The 19,169-nt window shown below is 47.3% G+C and overlaps 1 protein-coding gene across 1 annotated transcript in view; it reads right to left on the bottom strand.

The window, feature by feature from the left end:
* The window catches only part of LOC143282632 (uncharacterized), a 120,227-nt gene that overhangs the window by 54,086 nt on the left and 46,972 nt on the right, over positions 1–19,169 (bottom strand). The window contains exon 6 of the mRNA XM_076588278.1: positions 412–526. Coding sequence (XP_076444393.1) covers positions 412–526 — 115 coding nt within the window. The remainder of the gene's footprint in view (positions 1–411; positions 527–19,169) is intronic.

The raw sequence follows: 19,169 nt of genomic DNA, 5'->3' as shown, positions 1-19,169 counted from the left end.
TGAAAATGAAAAACACACACACACACACACATATATATATATATATATATATATATATACCTACAAAATTACAAAACCAACGCTGATATCTTGGCTGATTTGTTAGTGTGTGTATCAGGACAGCCATGACTGCATTACTATTGGCAATAATGTAACACACACACACACACACACACAAACACACACACTCACATACACGCACACACTGTCAAACACACACACACACACACACACACAAACACACTCACACACACTGTCAAACACACACACATACTGTCACACACACACACAAACACACACTGTCAACACACACACACACACACACACACTGTCAAACACACACACACACACACACACACACACACACACTGTCAAACACACACACATACTGTCAAACACACCCACACCCACCTTTACGTTTGGGATGTTGCATGACAATGGCCAGAGGACACTCCCCGTCCTCCAGCACCCTCTCCTCCCCCATGGCTCCCCCGTGGTACTCCTGGCTGCCTGGAGGTAGCAACACCTGCAACACGACAACCAGTCATGGCTAACAACACCTGTAACACGCCAACAACTCATGGCTAACAACACCTGCAACACACCAACAACTCATGTCTAACAACACCTGCAACACACCAACAACTCATGGCTAACAACACCTGTAACACACCAATACTCATGGCTAGCAACACCTGTAACACACCAACAACTCATGGCTAACAACACCTGTAACACACCAATACTCATGGCTAACAACACCTGCAACACACCAACACCTGCAACACACCAACAACTCATGGCTAACAACACCTGCAACACACACACACACACAGTCACACACACACACACACACACACACACAGAGTCACACACACACACACACGCACACACACACACACAACACACACACACACACACACAGTGTCACACACACACACACACACACACACACACAACACACACACACACACACACGGCACAGAGAAGAAAGGATCAAGGCTGGCAGGAGGTGGTGAACCCCAGTGAGTTCCCTGAAACAATGGAGCATGAGTGATGACAGTGGAAGACTGATGACAGGGCTCATCAAGGGGAACAACTGACCCCTATTGTTCTTCTAACCCCTCTCCCTTCACCCCTGTGACTACAACTCTCCCCTCTCCACCCCTCACCTCTGACCCCTCTCCCTTCACCCCTGTGACTACAACTCTCCCCTCTCCACCCCTCACCTCTGACCCCTCTCCCTTCACCCCTGTGACTACAACTCTCCCCTCTCCACCCCTCACCTCTGACCCCTCTCCCTTCACCCCTGTGACTACAACTCTCCCCTCTCCACCCCTCACCTCTGACCCCTCTCCCTTCACCCCTGTGACTACAACTCTCCCCTCTCCACCCCTCACCTCTGACCCCTCTCCACCCCTCACCTCTGACCCCTCTCCCTTCACCCCTGTGACTACAACTCTCCCCTCTCCACCCCTCACCTCTGACCCCTCTCCCTTCACCCCTGTGACAACAACTCTCCCCTCTCCACCCCTCACCTCTGACCCCTCTCCCTTCACCCCTGTGACTACAACTCTCCCCTCTCCACCCCTCAGTGGATGGTGAGACGTTAAAGGAGGGGGGGAGGGAGGCGGAAGGAGGGGTTCAGACATAACTGATAACACGCTGCGAGAAAAAAAACACCGCCAGTGGATGGTGAGACGTTAAAGGAGGGTGTCGGGTGGGGGGAGGGGGAGGGGAGGAGTGTAGAAGGTGGGGGGGTGGGGGGGGTAGAGGGCACTGGAGGAGACAGACATACTGCGGCCAAAGAGAGGCGTCCCAGCGCACGTGGGGAGGCGGGATGGGGGAGGGAGTAAGGGTGATGCGTGCGTTTGTGTGTGTGTGTGTGTGTGCGTGCGTGCGCGTGCGTGTGGACATGTGCGTGCGCCGTGTGTGAGTATTGATACAAGCAAACGCGATAATCTTCTTGAAAGATGTATGTACTGTGCACCGTGAGGCAGTGCAGTGGGAGGTGGGACGTACAGTCATACTGGCTGCTGACAGAGGAATGTGAACCACGACCAGACGGATTAAAAAGTCACTTACAACACCAAGTTACCAGTGGTAACGTAAGTGTTTCCACTCAGTGACAGATAACCTCAGCACGGCCAGGAACATTCCATTCCCCCAACACCACCACCCTTCTCCGTCTCTCTCCACGACAGTGCATGAAATGCTGAGCGATGTACCTTTCTTGTTTTGGTCGGTTAAAACACACCAGGAAACTGCGTGGAAAGCTAAAAGTGATGACTGCTTGTACATGTGCAACACCTCCCCCCCACACACACACACACACCTCCACCACCTTTTTAAATAACCACAAAAGTGCAAGTAAGCAAGCAAGAAATGAGGAGAGGAAAAGCGAAAACAAGACAAGCCACGGTGATGGGAGGGGAACTGTATATCTGCAGTTGTTTCTCGCTGTTTCTTCAGATTCGCTTTCGTCATGATCACACACGTGTTTCTTACTGCAGATGTGCACGAGACGCGCGCGCGCCAGAGAGAGAGAGAGAGAGAGAGAGGGGGGGGGGGGGGGTGTTAAACACCTGGTGATGACATCCTTCAAGGTCATTTCGCATGTCTTTCAAGCCTGCAATGATCATTACAGTGCAAGCTGGAGAGGGGTGGCACAGTTTATTCTGCTGATGTTGCCGGATATCATGTTTGACACGGGCTGCCTTTCACTGCTCCCTATCCCGTGACACTATCGGTATCCCCAGCACTGTGCTGACATCAACTGACTGGGATTAAACGGAACTGCTCCACTCAGTAATTGCCAGAAACCCAAGTCAACAAGGACGGCAGAGACGACGTAGACTGACGTGGACAGATACTGGATCCATGAGCAGTGCTCTACCGTCAGTGTCAGTGGGTCACGGTGAGATGGTAATCGTTGCCGCCAAGCTGTGTGACGGTGTCTCTGTGTGTGTGTGTGTGTGTGTGACTGTGGAGAGGGTGGAGGGAAAGAGTGTGTGTGTGTGTGTGTGTGTGTGTGTGTGTGTGTGTGTGTGTGTGTGTGTATGTGAGATAGAGAACAGTTTCAGTGTGGGTGCTGCAAGTGCTAAATCTTAGTCATGTGAGATCGTCATGCTGCGTCACAACAAACTAACAATCCAGAGGTTCATTTCATCAAAGTGAATTCCTCAATTTTCCATGGCGAACATCTGACTGCTATTCGTCAGGTCTGGATTTTCTGGAGAGAGAAACAAACTGACCGGAAGTACATCAGCCAGACTGGAGGATGTGGAACTGGGGGTTGGCAGCGGTGGGAAGGGGGGGGGGGGGGGGGGGGGCTTGGAGATGGCCACATCAAATTCAATGTGCAAATAAAAGACCCAAATATGTTGAGCATCTGTGGCAAATTGAGAGAGCGGGGAGGGGGGGGGGAGAGAGAGAGAGAGAGAGACAGCCGCTCGGTGTGCGTGAAAGAGAGAGCAAGCGAAGGTGTGTGGGGGGCGGGGAAGGGGAGGGGTGGGGGGACGGAGGGGTAGCAGACAGATTTCCCCCAAAGGTCTACCTTCACGAAAACAATGTCAGTTAGTCATCGGATCATAACGCCGGTCACGCTTTGTGAGGGAGACGCGGTGTCCGGCAAGGCAAAATGTGTGAGTCACCACTATTGACCCTTTGTCACTGGTCAGCACTCAAGGCCCAAACACCGAACAACATGACCTTCAGGACGCAAGCGAATCGGTTGTTCAACTGAACCCGGCGGAATACTGGTCACTACCATCGAGCTGAATACTGGTCACTACCATCGAGCTGAATACTGGTCACCACCATCGAGCTGAATACTGGTCACTACCATCGAGCTGAATACTGGTCACTACTCACACTACCATCGAGCTGAATACTGGTCACCACCATCGAGCTGAATACTGGTCACCACCATCGAGCTGAATACTGGTCACCACCATCGAGCTGAATACTGGTCACTACCATCGAGCTCAATAGTCCCTTTCAGCTCAATGGACACTACTCACTGTAGTTGCTGATAGAATGTGCCTTGCTCGAAGAGCTGATAGAATGTGCCTTGCTCCAAGTGGGAACAGGGAAAGAGGATCAGCCACTCTGCCAGTGACATGTTTTGCCACATCTCACGCCCTCGTCATGTCGTAGGGTGCAACACTTCCCTTTCCCTCACTCCCCATCTCTCTCTCTCTCTCTCTCTCTCTCTCTCTCTGGTGGGTGCTTTCATCCTGTAAAACTTCTCATTCACAAACGCTGTCTGTCAAAACAACAAACAGCGGAAATCACCATGTGTACCTCCATCCGGATTGAAACACCATCACCGAAAACGATTTTCACAGTTTCAACCTTCCACCTTTGAGTACGCTTTTACCTCACGACCACGGCCACTTCTCTCAAACTGACAGTAAGAATAAAAACATCACAGTTTCACAAAGTACCCTGTCAATTCTGCACAGTGTCATCACAAGTTTTACCTCTACAAACTCCAACTCCCACTCCTCTTGCATGCTGGAAAACGACACCCTGTTCCACTTTCCTCCCGGGTTTTGCAAACCGAATTCTCAGTGAAATGCAGAGGACTGCTATCCATGCTCAGTCTGCATCCCTTTCATGAAGGAATCTAATAACCACCAGAGTCACGGAGCCATGAAGTGCGGAAGGAGGAGGGAGGGTGGGGGTTTCCAGGAGACACAGGGCCCATCGTTAGATGGGAGGAAGGGGGGTGGGGGGGGGGGTGGCCTACGGGATGGGAGAGAGGGGGGTGGGGGGGGGGGGGGCCGACGGGATGGGAGAGAGGGGGGAGAGAGGGGGGGGGGGGGGGGGGTAGGCCGACGGGATGGGAGAGAGGGGGGTGAGGGGGGGGGGGTAGGCCGACGGGATGGGAGAGAGGGGGGGTGGGGAGGGTGTGGCCGACGGGATGGGAGAGGTGGGGGGTGGGCGCTGAGATGAAGGAGAGAGGGGAGATAACTTAAGCAAGCACTCAGCGACGCCTGTGAACACATCTGCAGGCAAAGTGACTGGTACCACACGCCCCTGTCCAAACAGACCCACGGTCCGCCTTGAACTTTACTTGGCCGGTCATCCTTTCACACTACTGAAGCGGTAATGGTCAGCATCAGTACTCAATGTTTTGTTTCGCTATTACGTAAATGTGGTGGATGAGGGCTGATCATTTCTTTCTGTGTCTCGTCAACCTGAAAGGAGTCACTGAGCGTGATTTCAGGACTGTTTCCAAGTATGAACTGCAGTATCGAACTGTTTGAGTTGCTTGTTTGTATCTAAATCAGTCAATCACGTACAAAACGGTTACATCAGTGCGAGTTTGTGCCTGTAAGAGGTTGAGTGTTGAACTGAGTCCCACAACTTTCAACATGATGGTTCACGGGCACAGTACACATCACGCAAAAGGCGCTGAGAAGCTGGTTCTGCTTACAATTGACAGATCTAGACCAAGTCCCTGGTTCTGCTTACAAGTGACAGATCTAGACCAAGTCCCTGGTTCTGCTTACAACTGACAGATCTAGACCAAGTCCCTGGTTCTGCTTACAAGTGACAGATCTAGACCAAGTCCCTGGTTCTGCTTACAAGTGACAGATCTAGACCAAGTCCCTGGTTCTGCTTACAAGTGACAGATCTAGACCAAGTCCCTGGTTCTGCTTACAAGTGACAGATCTAGACCAAGTCCCTGGTTCTGCTTACAAGTGACAGATCTAGACCAAGTCCCTGGTTCTGCTTACAAGTGACAGATCTAGACCAAGTCCCTGGTTCTGCTTACAACTGACAGATCTAGACCAAGTCCCTGGTTCTGCTTACAAGTGACAGATCTAGACCAAGTCCCTGGTTCTGCTTACAAGTGACAGATCTAGACCAAGTCCCTGGTTCTGCTTACAATTGACAGATCTAGACCAAGTCCCTAGTTCTGCTTACAATTGACAGATCTAGACTACGTCCCTAGTACTGCTTACAATTGACAGATCTAGACCAAGTCCCTAGTTCTGCTTACAATTGACAGATCTAGACCAAGTCCCTGGTTCTGCTTACAAGTGACAGATCTAGACCAAGTCCCTGGTTCTGCTTACAAGTGACAGATCTAGACCAAGTCCCTGGTTCTGCTTACAATTGACAGATCTAGACCAAGTCCCTAGTTCTGCTTACAACTGACAGATCTAGACCAAGTCCCTAGTTCTGCTTACAATTGACAGATCTAGACCAAGTCCCTAGTTCTGCTTACAATTGACAGATCTAGACTACGTCCCTAGTACTGCTTACAATTGACAGATCTAGACCAAGTCCCTAGTTCTGCTTACAATTGGCAGATCTAGACCAAGTCCCAAGTGCTGATCTAGACCAAGTCCCTAGTTCTGCTTACAATTGGCAGATCTAGACCAAGTCCCTAGTTCTGCTTACAATTGGCAGATCTAGACCAAGTCCCTAGTTCTGCTTACAATTGGCAGATCTAGACCAAGTCCCTAGTTCTGCTTACAGTTGACAGATCTAGACCAAGTCCCTAGTTCTGCTTACAATTGGCAGATCTAGACCAAGTCCCTAGTTCTGCTTACAATTGACAGATCTAGACTACGTCCCTAGTTCTGCTTACAAGTGACAGATCTAGACCAAGTCCCTAGTTCTGCTTACAATTGACAGATCTAGACTACGTCTCTAGTTCTGCTTACAAGTTCTGCTTACAATTGACAGATCTAGACTACGTCTCTAGTTCTTACAATTGACAGATCTAGACGAAGTCCCTAGTTCTGCTTACAAGTGACAGATCTAGACCAAGTCCCTAGTTCTGCTTACAATTGACAGATCTAGACTACGTCTCTAGTTCTGCTTACAATTGACAGATCTAGACTACGTCCCTAGTACTGCTTACAATTGACAGATCTAGACCAAGTCCCTAGTTCTGCTTACAATTGGCAGATCTAGACCAAGTCCCTAGTTCTGCTTACAATTGACAGATCTAGACCAAGTCCCTAGTTCTGCTTACAATTGACAGATCTAGACTACGTCCCTAGTTCTGCTTACAAGTGACAGATCTAGACCAAGTCCCTAGTTCTGCTTACAATTGACAGATCTAGACTACGTCCCTAGTACTGCTTACAATTGACAGATCTAGACCAAGTCCCTAGTTCTGCTTACAATTGGCAGATCTAGACCAAGTCCCAAGTGCTGATCTAGACCAAGTCCCTAGTTCTGCTTACAATTGGCAGATCTAGACCAAGTCTCTAGTTCTGCTTACAGTTGACAGATCTAGACCAAGTCCCTAGTTCTGCTTACAACTGGCAGATCTAGACCAAGTCCCTAGTTCTGCTTACAATTGACAGATCTAGACTACGTCTCTAGTTCTGCTTACAATTGACAGATCTAGACTACGTCTCTAGTTCTGCTTACAAGTTCTGCTTACAATTGACAGATCTAGACTACGTCTCTAGTTCTGCTTACAATTGACAGATCTAGACGAAGTCCCTTGTTCTGCTTACAACTGACAGATCTAGACCAAGTCCCTAGTTCTGCTTACAAGTGACAGATCTTGACTAAATCCCTGGTTCTGCTTACAATTGACAGATCTAGACTACGTCCCTAGTTCTGCTTACAATTGACAGATCTTGACTAACTCCCTAGTTCTGCTTACAACTGACAGATCTTGACTAAGTCCCAAACAAGTAACGCTTCATTTTTGAACAGATCTAAATCAAGTCCCAAATAAGTAACGCTTCATTTTTTAACAGATGTAGACTAAGTCCCAAACATGTAACGCTTCATTTTTTAACAGATGTAGACTAAGTCCCAAACATGTAACGCTTCATTTTTGAACAGATCTAGATTAATTCCAAAACAAGTAAGGCTTCATTTTTGAACAGATCTAAATTAAGTCCCAAACATGTAACGCTTCATTTTTGAACAGATGTAGACAAAGTCCAAAACAAGTAACCTTCACTTCTGAACAGATGTAGACAAAGTCCAAAACAAGTAACCTTCACTTCTGAACAGATGTAGACAAAGTCCAAAATAAGTAAAGCTTCATTTTTGAACAAATTACCGGTAACACTGGTGGCAGGAACAACAGTTATAACTAACTGGGCTGCTTGTTTGAAACAGTGTGTGGACAGGAACGTCTTTTCAAAAGCCCTTTCGCTCTTTTTTTTTTTTTTTTTAAAGGTTGACTCATCAACAAAACTGTGTCAGTTAAATTTCAGTGCCTGTTTCCAAACAGTACTTTTCCTTCAAATCACATACCTTAACGTCCAGAACCTCTCATAGCCTCGAAAATGACAGAAACCAAATTCAGAGCTAATTATGCTCTCTCTCTCTTAAATTTTCTATTATTTTTCTTTTAAATCCGACTCGCCATCGGTGTAGACGTTATTTAAAAAAAAAAAAAAAAAAAAAAAAGTCAATTGAAAAGAAAATATACAGGCTGGAATTGTCAGCAGTGAATGAGGGACCCATGGAACTGCAATATCTGTTCTGTAACGCCGGGGACGTAAACACAGCCACACATGTCCATTTGTACACAACTCGGCATAGCTGGTCAAGAAATTTGGGCAGAAAAAACACTACAAACCGAGAATGACACAACCACCACCACCACCAACAACAACAAAATCATGCTCCAATTGTGTATGGGAAGGGGTGGGGGCGGGGGGTATAAATGTCCCCACCCCTCACACAGAAACACACACACACAATCACTTTCAATGGAAATTGTTGAATCATTGCTGCTTTGTCCAGTTGGAGTGTTTATGTAATGTAATGTGTGACCTGTAGATAGTTTTGCAATGTTGTTGATTGCACTATCCAAATATACTAATCATTTCTTTTGATAATGTTTGTAATCTCTCTCTCTCTCTCTCTCTCTCTCTCTCTCCATCACATACACACACACACACACACACACACACACACAGAGAGAGAGAGAGAGAGAGTACAACTCTCGAGTAGTTATAAGAATTAAGACGGTAATTAAAGAGGACATAATACACTTGGTGAATTACAGAGGACATAACACACTATGTGAATTACAGAGGACATAACACACAAGATGAATTAAAGAGGACATAACACACAAGGTGAATTAAAGAGGACATAACACACTATGTGAATTAAAGAGGACATAAAACACAAGGTGAATTAAAGAGGACATAACACTGTGAATTACAGAGGACATAACACACAAGGTGAATCACAGAGGACATAACACACTATGTGAATTAAAGAGGACATAACACACTTGAACACACAAGGTGAATTACAGAGGACATAACACACAAGGTGAATTACAGAGGACATAACACACTATGTGAATTAAAGAGGACATAACACACAAGGTGAATCACAGAGGACATAACACACTATGTGAATTAAAGAGGACATAACACACATGAACACACAAGGTGAATTACAGAGGACATAACACACAAGGTGAATTACAGAGGACATAACACACAAGGTGAATTACAGAGGACATAACACACTACGTGAATTAACAAGGACATAACACACAAGGTGAATTACAGAGGACATAACACACTATGTGAATTAAAGAGGACATAACACACAAGGTGAATTACAGAGGACATAACACACTATGTGAATTAATGAGGACATAGCACACAAGGTGAATTACAGAAGACATAACACACTATGTGAATTAAAGAGGACACAACACACAAGGTGAATTACAGAGGACATAACACACTATGTGAATTAAAAAGGACATAACACACAAGGTGAATTAATGAGGACATAACACTTGAACTAAAGAGGACATAACACACAAGGTGAATTAAAGAGGACATAACACACTATGTGAATTAAAGAGGACATAACACACTGTGAATTACAGAGGACATAACACACTATGTGAATTATAGAGGACATAACACACTATGTGAATTAAAGAGGACATAACACACAAGATATGGATCAAGGATTTTACCTACCCCCCACACCCCCTCCCACAACTGTTGTCAGTACAGTGGGTCTCAGTGTGTAAGTGTGTAAGGCCGGCTACGTGTGAGTGTTGACCTGATCATTGTTCGGTGTGAAGCCACATGGGGAGCAACTGGGAAAACCACTCTATCTGATCATTGTTCGGTGTGAAGCCACATGGGGAGCAACTGGGAAAACCACTCTATCTGATCATTGTTCGGTGTGAAGCCACATGGGGAGCAACTGGGAAAACCACTCTATCTGATCATTGTTCGGTGTGAAGCCACATGGGGAGCAACTGGGAAAACCACTCTATCTGATCATTGTTCGGTGTGAAGCCACATGGGGAGCAACTGGGAAAACCACTCTATCTGATCATTGTTCGGTGTGAAGCAACCACTCTATCTGATCATTGTTCGGTGTGAAGCCACATGGGGAGCAACTGGGAAAACCACTCTATCTGATCATTGTTCAGTGTGAAGCCACATGGGGAGCAACTGGGAAAACCACTCTATCTGATCATTGTTCGGTGTGAAGCCACATGGGGAGCAACTGGGAAAACCACTCTATCTGATCATTGTTCGGTGTGAAGCCACATGGGGAGCAACTGGGAAAACCACTCTATCTGATCATTGTTCGGTGTGAAGCCACATGGGGAGCAACTGGGAAAACCACTCTATCTGATCATTGTTCGGTGTGAAGCCACATGGGGAGCAACTGGGAAAACCACTCTATCTGATCATTGTTCGGTGTGAAGCCACATGGGGAGCAACTGGGAAAACCACTCTATCTGATCATTGTTCGGTGTGAAGCCACATGGGGAGCAACTGGGAAAACCACTCTATCTGATCATTGTTCGGTGTGAAGCCACATGGGGAGCAACTGGGAAAACCACTCTATCTGATCATTGTTCGGTGTGAAGCCACATGGGGAGCAACTGGGAAAACCACTCTATCTGATCATTGTTCGGTGTGAAGCCACATGGGGAGCAAATGGGAAAACCACTCTATCTGATCATTGTTCGGTGTGAAGCCACATGGGGAGCAACTGGGAAAACCACTCATCTGATCATTGTTCGGTGTGAAGCCACATGGGGAGCAACTGGGAAAACCACTCTATCTGATCATTGTTCGGTGTGAAGCCACATGGGGAGCAACTGGGAAAACCACTCCCTGGTGTTCATCAACCTCAACAACTGGCTGTGCTCACACGGTTCATCACAGAGAACACATTGCAGGCACAGTTCAGGAAGACACAAACGTCAAACCTGAAGTGGGAGGGGGTGTTGAAGGGGGTGGGGGTGTGTTGAAGGGGAGGGGGTGTTGAAGGGGGAGGGGGGCGGCGTTACGGGAGCAGTCAGTGGGGATGGGGTGGGGGGAGAGCAAGATATGTTTGGTTTTTTTTCTCACGAGAACTGAGGCAGCGCTGTGGGCGGATAAAATCGTTAAAATGGCGAGGAGCCAGAGACAAAAAAACAGACACAGGCAGAACAGTTAGGGGTGTGTGTGTGTGGGGGGGGGGTGGAGTGGGGGGGAGGGGGGTCTCTGACAAACGATTTCATTCATGGTGAATCAGAAACGGGCAAACAACAGCACGTTCACTGGCATCGAGCACTGACGCGCGCTGCATCAAACTGATGACGTCTTTTTTCTTTTTTGGCGAAAAACACCTGGAACTGTGACGGAAAAGCTCTGCACATGACGTAATGACTGGCTGATCTGATTGACGTGAACAACAACAAAATCACCCCACAAAATGAATAACCGGACAGATTGTTCCTCATGCAACTTCTACTGAATTACACTGAGTCTGTTCTGCAAATTGCTCACGAGACCATAACTTACTGAATTAAATGATAGCGTGTGTTACGGGGGTGGGGATGGGCTGGGCTGGGTTGAGGGGGTTTGGGAGGGAGAGGGTCAGGTGTATGTGCATGTGAGCGTGAGAGAAAGAGTGTGTGTGGGGGGGGGGTTACTCTGATGAAGAGAGAGAGTGGTGGGGGAGGATGGGGGCAGGTTGGGACCACACACATCTCCAAAACGAAAACCCACAGGACAGCCATATCACAGCGCCAGTTCTCGGCGTTCAACCAACACAGCAAGTAGCCCGCGTGTGGCACATTTTCCTGGGCTGAGTCACCTCCCACTGTGCGTCTTGCACACCCCGCCACAGGTCTGCCCCCAAATCACATTGCCGCGTCACGGCCAGACATGCTCAACGCCACAACCAATCTCCTTTCATGTTCCGGGGTAAAAAGGAAATGCAAACTTTAAAGGAAAACAGTCAAGCCATGCCAATATAGTTGGGTTTTTCTTTCTTTCTTGTTTGTTTTTGTTTTCTTTCCCCGAGTTTCACTGATTTTCCTTGTCTCACTAAAAACCAAATTTTACGAATTCAAGGAGGAAATTACTAACGATCTTGTGTGTGTGTCGGTGTGTGTGTGTGTGTGTGTGGGGGGGGGGGGGGGGGGGGGGGGGGGGGGGGGGGGGGGGGGGGTCAGTGTGTGTGTGTGTGTGTGTGTGTGCGTGTGTGTGTGTCGGTGTGGATGTGGGTGTGTGGGTGTGTATTTTCAAAGTTTGAATAACAACATATTACAAACTGTTCTGTCTGCTTATCTATTTCTGTTATTTATTTATTTATTCATTTATTTATGTCACAGAGACACAGAAACGGGGGGAAGGGGGGGCAGACCATGCATGGCCCTGGCACTGGCCTAAGGCGGACATGCAGACAGACAGACAGACAGGCAGACATGTCCATGCACACAATGCAGTCCCTTTCACTGCCTCCTCCAGGAAAGTCGTCAGTGTGACTGACAATGGGGAAGACGACAGTGCACTGTGCACGGGGCCACGTCTCTCACTGCAACAAGCACGTCGGCAAACCCCTTTTATGCTAACCCATGCAAATGATATGCTCCGAAAACAAGTTCCAGCACAGTCTTTTTCAAGTCTAAGTACGTACGTAAAAACAATGAACGCACGCACGCACGCACGCACACACACACACACACACAATCCGATACTTCAAGTTGATGAGCGCTTCAATGGGGGAAATAAAATACACGACGCAGTTGTGTGGACATTATAGTGGGCAAGTAACGATTCAATCATGATGATGTCACTTCCATGACTTCCCACGCCCCCCCCCCCCCCCCCCCCCCCCCCCCACACACACACCAGATTCCTTCCCATTAATTGAACTGATTACAAATGTCAGTCGAACCCTGTTCTAAATCAACATTTCAAAAAATGTCAGAAATTATCCTAACCCTAACCCTTCCCATTAATTCACTGATGACAGATGTCAGTCGAACCCTCTTCTGAATTAACACTGATTTCAAAAAATGACAGAAATTTTCACAAAAAATTAATGTCCAAGCGTTTCTGAGAATTATGATGATTATTATCATGACCTTAGTTTCTTACTGAAGACACTCCGCAGAACCAACATTCAAAGAAACTGAAAAAAGGGTTCCCCGTTTGGCAGGAATTCTCATTAACTTCAGTCAGAATCAGGGTTTACCCTGAGACGGAGTACTTCACGCTGTTCTGTAAGGAAAGTTCAAGTCAGCGAACAATTGACCACAAGGGACAGCGAGTCAGTGTCAGGGTAAAAACAACAGTCTGAAGTTCACATTGGTCACTAAAGTCCAGTGAAGGTCGAACCGGACTTTTCCTTCAGGGCAATTCTATTTGTCCGAACATAGTCGGCGATGCGAAAATCAGCTCGCTCTCTCTCTCTCTCTCTCTCTCTCACACACACACACACACACACAAGGCCGGCGCACACACACACACACAGTGACACACACACAGTGACACACACACACACACACACAGTGACACACACACACACACACACACACGTACATACACGGCACACACACACACACACACACAGCCTATCAAGCAAGTTACATACAATGTACTGCGGTCCTTCAGGCGATGTCAACGTATACAAGTCGATGTTACCTTTTGAAACTTCCTCGTGTCAGTACAAGAACCTATGGTGAACGTTATTTTTTTCTTTGCTACTCTCCACATCTGGAACAACCTTCCTCATCATATCCGTGCATCTGATTCTATTTGTGCTTTTCGCTCATCACTCATCTTTTAAAAACTAATCTATAAGCACTCTCAGCCACCTTGTTCTCCAACATCACCCATGTCAGCTCACTTTGGATGTATGTAGAGTGGAAAAGGGAGAGAGTGTGTGTGTGTGTGTGTGTGTGTGGGAGAGGGGGGGGGGTGAGAAAGAGTGGTCATGAATGTTTTATGTAATTTGTAATATTTTTCTTTCATGTAAACGCCCTGAGCTCTTAGAGAGAAAGGGCGCTATATAAATGTACATTATTACTATTATTATTATCAACAAACGACAGCCCTTCAAGTCATGTAAACATCGACATGCGAACAGAACGTTCGCAAAAGGCAACACCCTGAACAGACGTGGAGATTCTAACCCAGGATGGGGGTTAAGGGTTAAAGGCAGGGGCACCCTGAACAGACGTGGAGATTCTAACCCAGGATGGGGGTTAAAGGCAGGGGCACCCTGAACAGACGTGGAGATTCTAACCCAGGATGGGGGTTAAGGGTTAAAGGCAGGGGCACCCTGAACAGACGTGGAGATTCTAACCCAGGATGGGGGTTAAGGGTTAAAGGCAGGGGCACCCTGAACAGACGTGGAGATTCTAACCCAGGATGGGGGTTAAGGGTTAAGGGCAGGGGCACCCTGAACAGACGTGGAGATTCTAACCCAGGATGGGGGTTAAGGGTTAAGGGCAGGGGCACCCTGAACAGACGTGGAGATTCTAACCCAGGATGGGGGTTAAGGGTTAAAGGCAGGGGCACCCTGAACAGACGTGGAGATTCTAACCCAGGATGGGGGTTAAAGGCAGGGGCACCCTGAACAGACGTGGAGATTCTAACCCAGGATGGGGGTTAAGGGTTAAAGGCAGGGGCACCCTGAACAGACGTGGAGATTCTAACCCAGGATGGGGGTTAAGGGTTAAAGGCAGGGGCACCCTGAACAGACGTGGAGACTCTAACCCAGGATGGGGGTTAAGGGTTAAAGGCAGGGGCACCCTGAACAGACGTGGAGATTCTAACCCAGGATGGGGGTTAAGGGTTAAAGGCAGGGGCACCCTGAACAGACGTGGAGACTCTAACCCAGGATGGGGGTTAAGGGTTAAAGGCAGGGGCACCCTGAACAGACGTGGAGATTCTAACCCAGGATGGGGGTTAAGGGTTAAAGGCAGGGGCACCCTGAACAGACGTGGAGATTCTAACCCAGGATGGGGGTTAAGGGTTAAAGGCAGGGGCACCCTGAACAGACGTGGAGATTCTAACCCAGGATGGGGGTTAAGGGTTAAAGGCAGGGGCACCCTGAACAGACGTGGAGACTCTAACCCAGGATGGGGGTTAAGGGTTAAAGGCAGGGGCACCCTGAACAGACGTGGAGACTCTAACCCAGGATGGGGGTTAAGGGTTAAAGGCAGGGGCACCCTGAACAGACGTGGAGATTCTAACCCAGGATGGGGGTTAAGGGTTAAAGGCAGGGGCACCCTGAACAGACGTGGAGATTCTAACCCAGGATGGGGGTTAAGGGTTAAAGGCAGGGGCACCCTGAACAGACGTGGAGATTCTAACCCAGGATGGGGGTTAAGGGTTAAAGGCAGGGGAAAGGCACACCATGTTCCTATTGCTTCTCCATAGTGTTTCAAGTCTTTGTGGAGAAAGTGTTCAAGATGAAGTATCATGTCATGTGTTCATGGAAACAACTAACTGCAGACATGTGTAAGAACAAAGACATGGGTAATGGGACAATGCTTGTCTTTGTACAGAGATTTATCTTTCTTCTACTTTTAGCAAAGTTTTTAACAGCTGTTTAATAGTAACAATACACATCCTACAATGTACTGTTCCCCCCTAACACCCCCCCCCCCACCCCTATTCTTCTTCTGCTTTTTCCCCACAAATAATTAAGCTTGCAATGACGGGGGTTAATGTTCAACGTTTCTGTTTGCAATAGTGACCCCAATCGTTGCTGCAGTGACACAGAACATACTCCCCCACCCCCCTTCCCCACACCCCCCGTCCATCCTCACAAGTTTCCCCTTCCCCACTATATTCATTCAAATTTTAATGGGGGGAGTGGCTCAGAAGCCGGAATGCTGGTACATCATGGCAGCTTTAAAATGCTGAATAACGCGGATCTTTCTTTTTTTCTTCTTCTTCTTTAAAAAAAATAAATAAATAAAAGTAATAATTTATTATTGTTTGGGACTTTACGGTTTGATTAGCATCCAAGTTCCTGGAGCTGAATTTAGGATGCTAAAGTGGGACTTCATTGTTTAAATGGCAGAGCACATGACTAAAGTGGGACTTCACCATTGTTTAAATGGCACAGCACATGACTAAAGTGGGACTTCATTGTTTAAATGGCACAGCACATGACTAAAGTGGGACTTCACCATTGTTTAAATGGCACAGCACATGACTAAAGTGGGACTTCACCATTGTTTAAATGGCACAGCACATGACTAAAGTGGGACTTCACCATTGTTTAAATGGCACAGCACATGACTAAAGTGGGACTTCATTGTTTAAATGGCACAGCACATGACTAAAGTGGGACTAATCATTGTTTAAATGGCACAGCACAAGACTAAAGTGGGACTTCAGCATTGTCTAAATAGCACAGCACAAGACTAAAGTGGGACTTCAGCATTGTCTAAATAGCACAGCACAAGACTAGCCACCCGACAGACACTTCACAGAAGACCGCTCTTCACAGTCCCCCTTTTGTACAACAGGGGGTGGAGGTGGGGGGTTACCAGGACATGGGACACGTAGTGAAGATGGAGGGAGATGAGTGAGGGTAATGCTGTGCTGTGTAAGGAATGCATGCATCATGCACACAGCTCACTGTGATACGAGCGTCGTGACTTTTCCGGTTTGTACCTGTGCAATGTCATGTCCAGTACAGCCCCAGTCCCCGCAGTCTGCTCTGACACAAACCTCTCACAGGAGTGGAAACATGTGGTGTCACTGGTTTCTTTGTTCAACACTGTGTAGGTATGCTCACTGTTCTTTGTTCAACACTGTGTAGGTATGCTCACTGTTCTCTGTTCAACACTGTGTGGGTATGCTCACTGTTCTTTGTTCAACACTGTGGGTATGCTCACTGTTCTCTGTTCAACACTGTGGGTATGCTCACTGTTCTTTGTTCAACACTGTGTAGGTATGCTCACTGTTCTCTGTTCAACACTGTGTGGGTATGCTCACTGTTCTTTGTTCAACACGGTGTGGGTATGCTCACTGTTCTTTGTTCAACACTGTGTAGGTATGCTCACTGTTCTCTGTTCAACACTGTGGGTATGCTCACTGTTCTTTGTTCAACACTGTGGGTATGCTCACTGTTCTTTGTTCAACACTGTGTAGGTATGCTCACTGTTCTTTGTTCAACACTGTGTAGGTATGCTCACTGTTCTCTGTTCAACACTGTGTAGGTATGCTCACTGTTCTCTGTTCAACACTGTGTGGGTATGCTCACTGTTCTCTGTTCAACACTGTGGGTATGCTCACTGTTCTTTGTTCAACACTGTGGGTATGCTCACTGTTCTTTGTTCAACACTGTGGGTATACTCACTGTTCTCTGTTCAACACTGTGGGTATACTCACTGTTCTCTGTTCAACACTGTGGGTATGCTCACTGTTCTTTGTTCAACACTGTGGGTATGCTCACTGTTCTTTGTTCAACACTGTGGGTATGCTCACTGTTCTTTGTTCAACACTGTGGGTATGCTCACTGTTCTTTGTTCAACACTGTGGGTATGCTCACTGTTCTCTGTTCAACACTGTGGGTATACTCACTGTTCTCTGTTCAACACTGTGGGTATGCTCACTGTTCTTTGTTCAACACTGTGGGTATGCTCACTGTTCTTTGTTCAACACTGTGTGAGTATGCTCACTGTTCTTTGTTCAACACTGTGGGTATGCTCACTGTTCTTTGTTCAACACTGTGTGGGTATGCTCACTGTTCTTTGTTCAACACTGTGGGTATGCTCACTGTTCTTTGTTCAACACTGTGTGGGTATACTCAGTGTTCTTTGTTCAACACGGTGTGGGTATGCTCACTGTTCTTTGTTCAACACTGTGTGGGTATGCTCACTGTTCTTTGTTCAACACTGTGGGTATACTCACTGTTCTCTGTTCAACACTGTGTGGGTATACTCACTGTTCTTTGTTCAATGAGCGCTTTATGAAACGTGTAACGTGTTATCATTCGCAACAGACGTACAATCACATCTGAACGAACCTCCACATGCACAGCTAAACGGAATACGTGAAACCATTTCTTACAGACTCAAGTGTGAACAATATAGTGAGTGAGTGAGCCGGTGAGTGTGTGTGTGTGTGTGTGTGTGTGTGTGTGTGAGAGAGAGAGAGAGAGAGAGAGAGAGAGAAAGACTGTGTGTGTGTGTGTGTGACGGTGTGTGTGTGTGTATGTGTGTATGTGACGGCGTTGTTGTTGTTGTTGTGTGTGTGTGTGTGAGAAAGAGAGAGAGAGAAAGATAGACAGGGAGAGAGACGGTGTGCGTGTGTCAGTGTGTGAGACGGTGTTTGAGACGGTTTGTGTGTGTGTGTGTGTGTGTGTGTGTGTGTGTGTGTGTCTGTCTGTCAGCGTGCCACTTCAAGCCTGACATCATTCCACGTAACTACATATCTGACCCTCTTACAGGCACCAGTGTGACTGTCACTCCAGACAGCTAAACTCTTCACGCAACCCGTAAAAGCGCAAGGTTTATAGGTCAGACCTTGTGACGTTCACCTCACAGTGGATGGTACGGGGCTGGGGAGGGGGGGAGAGGGGGGGGGTGAGACAGGACAAAAGAACGTTTCTTCAGGTACTGTGTACTGGTGACGCTGACAAGACTGAAGTGTAGTGGGAGAACAGAGGACAAAAGAACGTTTCTTCAGGTACTGTGTACTGGTGACGCTGACAAGACTGAAGTGTAGTGGGAGAACAGAGGACAAAAGAACGTTTCTTCAGGTACTGTGTACTGGTGACGCTGACAAGACTGAAGTGTAGTGGGAGAACAGAGGACAAAAGAACGTTTCTTCAGGTACTGTGTACTGGTGACGCTGACAAGACTGAAGTGTAGTGGGAGAACAGAGGACAAAAGAACGTTTCTTCAGGTACTGTGTACTTGTGACGCTGAC

This window comes from Babylonia areolata, chromosome 6, assembly GCF_041734735.1.
Source record: "Babylonia areolata isolate BAREFJ2019XMU chromosome 6, ASM4173473v1, whole genome shotgun sequence".
Taxonomy (NCBI): Eukaryota; Metazoa; Mollusca; class Gastropoda; order Neogastropoda; family Buccinidae; genus Babylonia; species Babylonia areolata.
Note: the sequence above shows the minus strand (reverse complement) of the source record. Positions and strands in the feature narration are given on the sequence as shown.